The 12570-nt window shown below is 44.4% G+C and overlaps 2 protein-coding genes across 2 annotated transcripts in view; both read right to left on the bottom strand.

Moving 5' to 3' along the window:
* LOC119411456 (formin-like protein 3) overlaps positions 1 to 522 on the bottom strand; it is a gene marked incomplete at its 3' end in the record, with an annotated part of 2115 nt that extends 1593 nt beyond the window's left edge. Inside the window, 1 exon segment of the mRNA XM_037678408.1 lies at positions 440 to 522.
* A 1108-nt stretch (positions 523 to 1630) lies between these two features.
* zgc:101731 (SNARE_SNAP25N and SNARE_SNAP23C domain-containing protein) overlaps positions 1631 to 12570 on the bottom strand; it is an 11391-nt gene continuing 451 nt past the window's right edge. Inside the window, exons 2-8 of the mRNA XM_037678407.1 lie at positions 8918 to 9044; positions 7934 to 7975; positions 7352 to 7400; positions 4987 to 5104; positions 2888 to 3034; positions 2597 to 2741; positions 1631 to 2096 (exon numbers count right to left, since the gene is read on the bottom strand). Of these exons, the coding sequence (XP_037534335.1) occupies positions 2031 to 2096; positions 2597 to 2741; positions 2888 to 3034; positions 4987 to 5104; positions 7352 to 7400; positions 7934 to 7975; positions 8918 to 8998 (648 nt within the window). The 5' untranslated portion in view covers positions 8999 to 9044 and the 3' untranslated portion in view covers positions 1631 to 2030. The remainder of the gene's footprint in view (positions 2097 to 2596; positions 2742 to 2887; positions 3035 to 4986; positions 5105 to 7351; positions 7401 to 7933; positions 7976 to 8917; positions 9045 to 12570) is intronic.

Genomic DNA, 12570 nt, shown 5'->3' with positions numbered 1-12570 from the left:
TAACGTCAGGCCTCGTCACGTGGTCAGTCTGAGCCAATCAGCGGCTCTCCTCCGGTGTCTTTGTGGCGCTCGCGCCAGCCTCTCCTCCTCCCCGATGACTCGGTGGGATCGCTCCGCCATCTCCGTTAACAGCATCGACATTAGCGGCCGTACGGCGGAAATAACCGAACGGTGACGGGATGCCTGCGCGGGTCCGGGAAATTATTCTGAACATCGCGGTACAACCGGAGAGGTTTCAGCGCATTTCCGCCGGGTTTTAGTGAAAATATCCGCGATTACCGGTGGGCGGGATGGAGGAAGAAAATGTCTGTCTCGGATTCTCGCATTTCCCTCAGATCTGGTCATCGCGTCGTTTTAGCGGCCAACACGCCGCATCCTGCTCTAAATCAGCTGAAGTGTGCGGCGATACATTAAATCTGGGTCTTTGGGAAATAATTACCAAGAAAAAAAATGGCGTTGATCGTCCCCTCCTTCCTCCGAGGTTTTCCCGAAAGTTCGGAATGGTGGCGGCAAACGCGCAGACTCCGCAGCGCGTGCGATTTTTTTTTTTTTTTTTTCTCTTCTTGAACGCGCAACATTTTGATTCCGCTGCGCGCCCCCTGCTGGCCTGGATACTGCAGTACACTGTCTAAAAACTTCAACATACTCTGTAATTGCTATTACTATCAATTTGGGGGGTGTTTATTAGACATAAAAGTTTAATTTGACAATTGAGAAAATCAACATAAACATTAACAAATTAAAAAGTAGGGCTAGGATTACCAAAAAGACCTTTGCGGAGATAAAATCTTTAATTTTATGTCGAACGCCACTAGCCTAACAACTATCGCTGTAACGATTAAAATGTTAATATATAAAATAAACTTTTATACTTTTATTCATAGCATACAGCCCCTCCTCAGTCCTTAAGGAATTTATAAGACCAAAAATGTAGCACTTTTCTTTATTGTTTCATAAACCCAGTTCATGACAAAAACACCAACATGTACACGCATTGTGTCACTTTGTCCCGAATACTTCACATCAAAGTAAAAGGTCAAGAATGTGAGCAAGACGAAAACAGTATCTTAACAAAACAAACTGGTTTTCATAATAAACGTGTGCACAAACACAACATGTAATCTACAGCAAATGCTATTATTTATAGGATTTGGCATTTTTCGAATAGATCTTGATGCGCTTCTACAAACCACTGATGAACATGATCCCGTCACGATTTCCTATTTCATTGTTTCTGTTTTTATATTTTTATTCCATGTGCTGTAATTATATCTTGTTACTTTTTATTGGATGTCGTGATCTTTTTGTTAAGCACTTTGGTAACAGCTTCCGTTTTAAATGTGCTCTATAAATAAATCTGACTTGACGTGGTTTCATAATTTCAGGCCTCATGATGAAAGATGGAGAAGCAGGAAGTAGCGGTTCCACGCGTGTCCGCTTGGTGTCGCCAGAGAGCTGTCTCCGAGGATAAATAGCGTTTTATTTGCTGCATGCAACACCCAGCGCGGCCTCCAGAGGGCGCCATCACACATTCAACACCTGGCTTTAAACATTTAGGAGGAAAGGGGGTGGTTTTCTTTTTTAACCTATTATTTGAAGTTTTTTATGAGAGCATATTCTAAATAAAGACAGTTATCCCTTGAAATTTTTTTTTTTTTGAAAGTTTAAAACGCACGCAAACCCCAAAGAGGCCACTTAGTTAATCTCCCCCGCGCTCATCGTTTTTTAAATATTTTTATATAGTCTGCTTTTGTTTCTGGTGGTTCTGCTGCAATGGTCCACTCTCTCTGCAGGGATCTATAAAGCTGCCCAGGACCTAAACTCTGTCCGGAGTGACAGCAGAGTGTAAACAGCAAATGTGTCAGTGATGCAACAAAACTACGATTCCAAATGAGAAACCTGAATTCATTTAGCACGAGAGCCACACCTCAGAGATTACGGTCACCTCACTAATGAGCATCTTATCCCCTAAGGGATCGTGGAGACAAACAGTGGCAGCGCGGGGTTCTGCAGACAGGAAGGCAGCCCTCCTATCGTTTCATGAGGTTGTTCGCCTGCTGGTTGGCAGCGTCGATCCGGGACACGTTGAGATTCGCCTGCAGAGACACACAGAGGCAGAAAAATAGGACACGGAGCAGCATGAGTCGAGATGGTTCAGCTGTGGAAAGGTTTTCATCACATGCTGAAGTATCAGATTTATAGATGTGAAGTTCGTGCAGCTGATCGGGTTTTGGTGGTTTTACGTTTGCATCAAATAGGAATTTTGATTTGTTTCTGCGCGGACTGAGCAGGACAGTTTCACGGATAAAAAGCATTACTGTATCCCTGAACCTTCCAGAGCCTGCATGTTCAGGTGGGTGTAGTCCTGCTGCGCTCCAGTTGGTAATCAATGCCAAGTCCTGCAAACCTCAGATAGTTTTCCTGACTGAATATAAATCAGGAGGCTTTGATCAGCAGCCATGTCTGCGTGTTTTGTTCTGCTACACTTTGTGGTAGTCGGACTCTGCAGCAGTGGTGCAGCATGAACCACCGGTGGTTCTCCGTGACATAAAGTGACGATAAGTTTGGAGTTGGTGTGGCGGCGTGGCCTCGGTACCTTTCCCCGAATACGATCGATCTGATCGTTCTGTGATTCCAGCTCGTTGCCGATGTCCAGAGCCATGCTCTTCAGGTTCCCCACAATGCTGCCCACATGAGCCAGGTTCTCCTCCATCTCGTCCTCACGGGCATCGTCGGTCACCCTGAAGCACAGGAGAGGTTTAAGGACAGACCGCAGGGGATGATGGGAGTTTTTGTCTGTTTTCCTGTTTGACCAGCTGCTCCTGAGACTGAACCACCTGTCAGGTATTTGTAAAGAAAGGCAAACACTGCTCAGTAAACTCTGTACCTGCGGATGTATCCTCCGCTCATGATCATTTGCTCTCGCTCATCGATGACCCGGGACGACGGCGGCTGATTGGACACGACCCCATCCTGACTGGAGGCTCCGCCCCAAACCGCCTTGTAGGCCCCGCTCTCTTCAAAGGCCTTGAGTCTGAGGGGGACAGACCGAGCTCATGTAAGGGTTTTTATTTACCCAGCCTGCACCCATCCTCATTCTGCATCTGACAGGCTTCACGTGTCCATCTGTCAGAGTGAAGAACCTGTGAGGCGGGACGGGTCCAGAACGGGTCACGTTCCACAACAACAAACATGGTGTCTGCAGCGCGGCGAAGCAAGTAGGCAACAAAAACAGCAAAAATGGAGACAGCTGCTGAAAACTGAGGCTCGTTTTCAAATTAAGCCGGTTAATAATTAACAAACACTTAGTGCCGCTGGTTGAACGTGTCGCTCAGTCGCAGGTCGGTATTTATTCAACAGAAACACACCTGCACCTACTTCTCACAGGTGCAGAGGCCGCAGCATTTCCCCAGGTCTGTCAGGTTTTTCTCTGCCTCCTTCATGTCAGAGTTGATCTGATCCAGACCCTCCTCCACACGCTCCAGCTGCTCTATGGGACGAGGAGGAGGACAACGACGAAGGAGTGGAGGAAGGCCAAGCAAAAACCACATAAAAAAAAAAGACATTTTCACAGAAGCTGCAAAAGTCAACTGAAAAAAGCAACTTAAAAACTAAAAGTCAGCTAAGAAATCATAAAAGCATCACTTTGCGTCAGCTTCTACTACAAACAGGCCACAGTCAGGAGTTCTGTTTGCACCTGGTGTCCAGTTCCATCAGGTTCCTCTCAGGGACTGTTCAGACCCGTCGTTAAAATCCATCCTGAGTGATGGAATAACGCTAAGCACAGATGCACACTGAAAATGTCTTCAATCAGTCCGGCCAGGGCTTAATTTGAGCCGGATCCTGCCAGAACAGGATCCGGGAACGCTCTTATTTTGACAGGTTGCGTTACGGTAACTGCTGGGATCCGGTAACTCTCAGGCTTAATAATAATAAAATTATGAACAAATTTGACTGCCTGGAACAAATAAAACCTATATTGGATATGTAATCTGAAAATAATTACATAAACACTAATTTTAAACATAACAGCCCTTACGAGCTTCCGAACATCACATCAGGGCTGCTCCTTCAAGTAAACATTTCTGCTTCTACCCTTAAATAAATCTCAGCCCCTAAAAGTTGTGGGCAGTTTGACTAAAACACAAAAATATAATTAAACAGAACAACTAAATTGCAAATCAGTTTTACAGTTAAAGTGGGTCAGTAATAAAATTTTGATTATTTATTAAAAAATATGAGATAAATATTTGATGGATAATCATGTGACGTACATCACGTATCAAAACAACGGCACCAATTTGTCAAAATAACAGCGATCAAAATGTCGAAAAGACAGTCAAGTTTACTTTAATTTAAAAAGTTTTCTTATTGTGCAACTAAACGACCAGGAATTGAAGCACCTGAAGGCAGTGGAGATACTGGAGCAGGTGTGTGAATATGTGAGAGAAGCGGAGCGTGCTCTATTCACACGGGGGGCGCTTGTTGGTCAGGCTACATCTTGTTGCTCTCTGTAGTAGTTCCCGAATCATGTTTATAAATGTAGGTAAACGTAGATGTTTAACAATCCATTAAAATACATCAGAATGCAGGAAATGACATCTACTTTATTCAAAATCTTCTGGGGGAGGAGCCCCAGACACCTTACCCCCACTCCCTTGGGCTATTTGCATTCCGGCATTGTTTTGTTTACAAATTAAGCCCTGAGTCTGGTCTTCTTTTTTCTGTGTACATTTGGTGGTCCGAACACGTCCTGCCTCCTGCTGGACTGATGTGAGCCCACACAGGTATCAGACTTATTACCTGCACATCTCAGGGTTTAAATAAAGCTGCTTTTTTAAACCAAACGTTTCTCTAACGTGATTGGTCGGAGCTCATTGGAAACCCTGAAGCTCATTCTCCAGTTTTGTTGTTAGAAGATTTCTTTAAATGGAACGGGGCACCAGCAGGCGAGTGCAGCTTTGGGTCCTGAACTCTTGGACGTACTTCCTGAGGGGCCAGATACACAGACCACAGCACTGGGCCATGTCTGTCAGGTTCTTCTCGGCCTCTCTCATGTCCCTGTTGATGGACTCCATGCCCTCCTCAATCCGCTCCAGCTGCTCTGAGGAACGGCAGGTTCACGGAGGGGAGGGATTCAAACATTAAATACTCAAAATACAGGTGCTGGTCATCAAATTAGAATATCATGAAAAAGTTTATTTATTTCAGTAATTCCATTCAAAAAGTGAAACTTGTATATTGTATTCATTCATTCCTCACTGAGGGAACACTGCAGGTAATAATGTCCTGAGAGCGCACGCTGTAGCTGCACTCACGCAGAGACATGTAGGAGGAGATGTATGAAGGCACGTATTTAATGTTGATGATTATAACCGACAACTAATGAAAACCTCAAATTCAGTATCTCAGAAAATTAAAATATTGTGGAAAGGTTCAATATTGAAGACACCTGGTGCCACACTCTGATCAGCTGATTAACTCAAAACACCTGCAAAGGCCTTTAAATGGTCTCGGTCTAGTTCTGTAGCTACACAATCATGGGGACGACTGCTGACTTGACAGTTGTCCAAAAGACGACCATTGACATCTTGCACAAGGAGGGCAAGACACATGAGGTCATTGCTAAAGAGGCTGGCTGTTCATAGAGCTCTGTGTCCAAGCACATTAATAGAGAGGCGAAGGGAAGGAAACGATGTGGTAGAAAAAAGTGTACAAGCAACAGAGATAACTGCACCCTGGGGAGGATGGTGAAACAAAACCCATTCAAAATGTGGGGGAGATTCACAAAGAGTGGACTGCAGCTGGAGTCAGTGCTTCAAGAACCACCACGCACAGACGTATGCAAGACATGGGGTTCCAGCTGTTGCATTCCTTGTGTCAAGCCACTCTTGAACAAGAGACAGCATCCGAAGCGTCTCGCCTGGGACTGCTGCTGATTGGTCCAAAGTCATGCTCTCTGATGAAAGTAAATGTTGCATTTCATTTGTAAATCCAGGTCCCAGAGTCTGGAGGAAGAGAGGAGACACAGAATCCACGTTGCTTGAGGTCCAGTGTCAAGTTTCCACAGTCAGTGATGGTTTGGGGCCATGTCATCTGCTGGTGTTGGTCCACTATGTTTTCTGAGGTCCAAGGTCAACGCAGCATCTACCAGGAAGTTTTAGAGACTTCCTGCTGCTGACCAACTTTATGGAGATGAAGATTTAATTTTCCAACAGGACTTGGCACCTGCACACAGTGCCAAAGATACCAGTACCTGGTTTAAGGACCATGGTATCCCTGTTGTTAATTATCCAGCAAACTCTCCTGATCTTAACCCCATAGAAACTCTATGGAGTATTGTGAAGAAGATGATGTGATGCACCAGATCAAACAATTCAGAAGATCTGAAGGCCACTATCAGAACAACCTGGACTCTCAGAACCTGAGCAGAGACACAGACTGATCCACTCCATGACACGATGCATTGATGCAGTGATCCAGACACAAGGAGCAACAACTAAGTACTGATGCTGAACATGTTCATACTTTATATTCATACTTTATGTTCATACTTTATATTCATACTTTATATTCATACTTTATGTTCGTACTTTATGTTCTTACTTTATGTTCATACTTTTCATTTGGACAACATTTCTAAAAATCATTTTTTATTGGTCTTAAGTAATATTCTAATTTTCTGAGATTCTGAATTTGGGTTTTTTATTAGTTGTCAGTTATAATCATCAACATTAAAATAAATATACATTTGAAATATATCAGTCTGTGTGTAATGAATTAATATAATATACAAGTTTCACTTTTTGAATGGAATTACTGAAATAAATCAACTTTTTCATGATATTCTAATTTATGAGCAGCACCTGTACATCAATGCCTTCCATCAATAAAAAGATTATAAAGATCATTAACTTTAAATAACCTGTAAACATTGATTCATAAGCTCATAAAAATTAATTACAAAAAATAAGTACTTTAATATTTCAGCATTGTCATCTATGATAAAACAAAATACACAATAATCAATCAAATAATCAGAAACTGTCAAATTAAATTAACTCCCATTAAGTGGATTTAATTAATTTTTAATTGTTGCTGCATTTTTACAAACAAACAAAAAATCATCTTTTCTTTGGTTGTGATAATCAGGATTAATCTGTTTTACAGCTATAAACGTTCAAACTTCAGAAACGAGACTATTAAACTGAGAAACGCTAAAAAGCACTAAAAAATGGAATTAAGATGTAATTGTTTCTGATTTTATAAAACATAAACTTAATGTGTTGTACAGTTTAGATTGTAGAGGATTCAAGTGTTTCCGTGACGATGTAGAGGAAGTGAATCTTACCTCCTTGTTCGTCTAACATCACCACAGTCCTGATCCCGAGGTCTTTACTCTGCAGGAGGAAGAACACCAAACTCTTCCTCATCACTCAGAAATCAACTGAACATTGTTAAACCACTGACAGCTGCATCTCTACTTTACAATATCATGGAAGAACTCGTTTATTTCAGCAATTCAGTAAAATAAATAAAATAAAACTCACATATTATAAAGATTCATTCCAAGAAGAGAGTTCATTTCTGTGTTTATGACTAATGACAAAACTACATTTAGTTTCTCAGAAAATTAGAATATTACAGACAACATATCCTGAGTGATGGGTACACGGATCGGGCCTCCTCAGTAATGAGGGTGTTGCTTTGGTCAGTTGTGGTGAATAGAGTTGAGTATAAAGGGGAGGAAGCTCTGGATTTATTGATGATCCTGGATCCAAGCAGCTGAAATGAACTTCTATAGGGTGTGTGCATGTGTGTGCGTGCGTGTGTGTGTGCGTGTGTGTGCGTGTGCGTGTGTGTGTGCGTGTGTGTGTGCGTGTGTGTGTGTGCGTGTGTGTGTGTGCGTGTGCGTGTGTGGGTGTGTGTGTACCTCCTCCACCAGCTGAACCATCCGCCTCGTGCTTTCCAGAGACTAAAATAAAATAAATAAATCACTTCAGTTTACGTTTGATAACTTTGATTCTACAAACAGCAGCTTCACTTGTAAAACTTTACGTCCAAGTCAACACAAATTAATTTTGCGTTTCGAGTTTTTACTGAAAACGTCTGATTTGAAATCAGTTCATGAATTTAACTATGAATAATCCACATTTAAATCAGGGAGATAACAGAACCCCAGAGAGCGTGCAACCACGGCTCGTTCACAACAAATATTCAAACTATGAGCCTCAACGGTGCCTGACAGGTTGCTAGTTTGAGTCCCTGATCAGCATGGTGTTTGCGTGCTGGGCGGTTAACGATCTGCCTGCTGTTAGGTGTTTCTGAGGAGCCCTGGAGCAAGGCACCAAACCCCCCACCTCCTGCCCCGGAGTTGAAAACAGCTTCTTGAGACGGTCTCTGTGTCTCCATCATGTCTGTCCCCGAGGACGCCCCCCCCTCCCCCTCCAAGGGCGTGTGTGTTTAGAACTGACTCACACTGAATATGACCTCATCTGAACCTGATGTCCCTCTTCTAACAGTTGCCATGGGAGACCAGCCATCTCCATGGCAACCAGGTGAGCCAGGTGTCGTTAAGCACCGCCCCCCTCAGATTTAGAACCGGTTCTGATGCCTCATCTCCTCTGCTGTGTGTCATTTGACTGGGCTGCCGTAGTTATGTTTTACATTCACAGTCAGTTGCTTTAATATGGAAGCTGTTCTTTTTAGCTAAGACAGAAGTTTATTAAACAATAATTATTGTGTTATATCAAGAAAACAAACTTTTCCAGGTCAAAACAAACAACTTTCTGTGAAACTTCTATGAAGGTACAACAGGTTACAAAGTGCTAAAGAAGCTGAAACTGAGCAGTCCAAGCTAAAAGAGGCAGAATACGAGCTAAAAGCTAATTGTAGCATAAGCTAGGACAACCATTACCTCATCTGTGACCTGATTGGCTCTCTTTTGTAGCTCCTCCTGCTCTGTGAGGTTGGACGGGTCCATGTGGCTGTCAGACATTTTTCTCTGTGTGTTCAGTCCCAGGTGATCGGATCGAGCTGCACCTCTGAAGGAGATGAGACAAAGTGATGCTGAGACGAGTTTTACAACAAGCCAGACATTTTAAATGTTGCTGAGCATCAAACCTGCACCTGAACTGAGACTGTCAGGTCTGGTTGGAGGCAGGAACCCAGAAAAAAACATTTATTATGAAAATGAAAACAAAAGGCTGGCAGCTTCAACAGAATACTCTGAAGGAAAGACGTCAGAGGAAATCCATCCATCCATCCATCCATCCATCCACCCATCCATCTATCCATCCATCTATCCATCCATCATCTTCCGCTTGTTCCAAAGTCGGGTCTCGGGGACAGCAGCTTGAGCAGGGAGGTCCAGACATCTCTCTCCACAGCCTCTTCCAGCTCTTCTGGGAGGACTCCAAGGTGTTCCAAGGCCAACTGAGAGACGTAGTCTCTCCAGTGTGTCCTGGGTCTTCTCCAAGTCAGACATGCCTGAACCACCTCAACTGGCTCATCTGGATGTGGAGGAGCAGTGGTTCTACTCTGAGTCTCTCCTGATAACTGAACTTCTCACCCTGTCTCTAAGGGAGAGTCCAGCTCCTGCAGAGGAAACTCATTTCAACCTCCTGGATCCACGATCTCATTCTTTCAGTCTCTACCAGAGTTCATGACCAGCGGTGAGGGGAGGAACGTAGACCAACCGGTAAACAGAGAGCTTTGTCTTACAGCTCAGCTCTCTCTTCACCACAAAGGACCGGTACAGAGTCCACAATACTGCAGATGCTGCACCAATCTGTCAATCTCACGCTCCATTCTTCCCTCACTCATGAACGAAACCTTGAGATACTTGAACTCCTCCACTTGAGGCAGAACCTCACCCTCAACCTGAAGAGAACGATCCACCTTTTTACGACTGAAGACCACGGCCTCAGATTTGGAGGTGCTGGTTCTCATCCCAGCTGCTTCACACTCGGCTGTGAACCGCTCCAGTGAGAGCTGAAGATCACGGCACGATGACACCAACAGGACCACATCATCTGCAAAGAACAGAGATGAATCCTGAGGCCACCGACTGGACTCCCTCCACCCCCTGACTGCACCGAGAAATTCTGTCCATAAAAGTTATGAACAGAATCAGTGACAACGGGCAGCCCTGGTGCAGTCCAACTCCCACCCTGAAGGGGCCCGACTTACTACCGACGATGAGAACCAAACTCTCGCACCGCTTGTAGGGACTGAACAGCCTGTAACAATAGGCCTCCAATCCCATACTCATGGAGCACCCCCCACAGTGTATCCTGAGAAACACAGTCAAAAGTCTTCTCAAAGTCCACAGAACACATGTAGACTGGATGGGCAAACTCCCATAACCCCTCGAAGACCTTAGTGAGGGTAAAGAGCTGATCCAGTGTTCCATGGCCAGGACAGAACCCACATTGTTCCTCCTGGATCTGAGGTTCAACCAACGATCGGAATCACTTCTCCAGTACTCCTGAACAGACCTTATCAGGGAGGCTGACTTAGAGTGAGCATATCCTTCGGTCCTCCTTTTTGAAGAAGGGAACCAACAATCCAGTGGCACTGCCCCCGATGTCCACGCGATGTTGCAAGGGCGTGTCAACCAAGAAAGCCCCACAACATCCAGAGCCTTAAGGAAATCAGGGTGAATCTCATCCACCCCCAGAGCCCTGCCGCCTCGGAGCTTTTTAACTACCTCGGCGACCTCAGGCACAGTTATGGACGGATCAACCCCAAATCCCCCGACTCAGCTTCCTCCATGGAAGACGTGCTCGTGGGATTTAGAAGATCTGAGAAGTATTCCTTCCACCTCCCGACAACATCACTGGTTGAGGTCAACAGCACCCTACCTTCACTGAACACAGTGGTAGTGAAGTGCTGCTTTCTCCTCCTCAGCCGCCTGGTGGTTTGTCAGAATCTCCTCGGAGCTGACCGAGAGCCGTTATCCAGGGTCTCACTGAACTCCTCCCACACCTGAGCTTTTGCCTCAGCAAACAGCCAAGGCTGTGGACCGCTTGGCCCTCCGGTACTCCTCAGCTGCCTCCAGAGTCCCACTGGCCAACAAGGCCCGATAGGACTCCTTCTTCAGCTTGACAGCCTCCCTGACCCGGGGTGTCCACCACCGAGTTCGTGGATGGCCACCGCGAGAAGCACCGACAACCTTGCGGACACAGCTCAAGGAAACTACCTCAACAAGCGAGGCGCGGAACATATTCCATTCAGACTCAATGTCCCCCACCTCAGATGGGATGTGACGGGTTCTTCTGCCAGGCGTCAGAGGAAATCACCATCAGAATGAGGTATGATACCTACAAAGCCCACAGGTGAAGTGGGCGGGGCAGGTTGACAGGAAACACACTGAGGATGGAAGAGTGTCACCGATAACAAAGTGCAGCTGAGCAGCAAATAACGCCACACGAGCGTCCCAAATAAATGATCATACACAAAACACCATAAATAACCAACAGAACACAGATGTTTTATTTAAACCTCACATTGTTCTCAGACAGCCTAGCCTGACCTTTGACCCTGGACATTTCATTTTAATGATATTAAAAGGTTAAAAAGTCTCGTGCGGTCATAAAACCTGTCAAACGTTTCAGATTAAGATTTTCTGCAGTTATAAATTAATTCCCTCCTCCTCCGAGGTCACATGACCCGCTGACCTCAGGCAAGTGTTCTTAATTATCACCTGAAGATGATGCAGATAAAAACATCCACCCTCACACGTTTCTTTTCCAAGTCCAGTTCTTCTTAATTGGACCCAGCAGTTAATTAATCACCTCCTCCAGGAGTACAGAGGAGGATGAAGAGGAGGAAGAGTCTTCGTCTGCTGAGTCCCATTATTAAACTTCCTTTGATCCAAGACAATTGATGTTTTATTTATGATTGGTTTTATGGAAAATAAAACATTCTGCTCATGAGACTCACATCATCAGTTATCGCCTGCAGCTGAAAAAGGTGCTGTCATGTTTTCACCTGTCTGTCTTTGGCTGTTAGCAAAATATCTCATCAGCCACAGGATGGATTATAATGAAAAGCTCAGCAAGTACTCACTGACTGAACATCTACAGCTGATCCGTTTGTTGGCGGACTGACTTCAACCGACACAAAGAATTTTACAGATAAATCTCACATTGTGTTAATTTTCAAACCAAAAATGTCTCTAGATTTCTACCACAGATAAGTTTAGTAGAAAACTCTGACATGAAAGGCAGCGGCTTTTCTTCCAAAGGATTTTCTGCTGGTCTGAGGATGTTGATCTTCTCAGAAGCTGCTCAGAAGATCAACATCATCAGGCCAGGACTCTGAGGTCTACACTCATCTCCAGGTCAGAGGTCACTCTTTCAGGGATGAAGATGTTCACATCCTGGATAGAGAGGTATACACACACACACACACACACACACATATATATAAATACACACACAAACCGGATTCCCAAAAAGTTGGGACACTAAACAAATTGTGAATAAAAACTGAATGCAATGATGTGGAGGTGCCAACATCTAATATTTTATTCAGAATAGAACACAAATCACAGATCAAAAGTTT

The sequence above is a fragment of the Nematolebias whitei genome, chromosome 6 (assembly GCF_014905685.2).
Source record: "Nematolebias whitei isolate Nwh7 chromosome 6, NemWhi1, whole genome shotgun sequence".
Classification (NCBI taxonomy): Eukaryota; Metazoa; Chordata; class Actinopteri; order Cyprinodontiformes; family Rivulidae; genus Nematolebias; species Nematolebias whitei.
The sequence above is the reverse complement of the archived record's forward strand: the minus strand, read 5'-3'. Positions and strand labels throughout refer to the sequence as shown.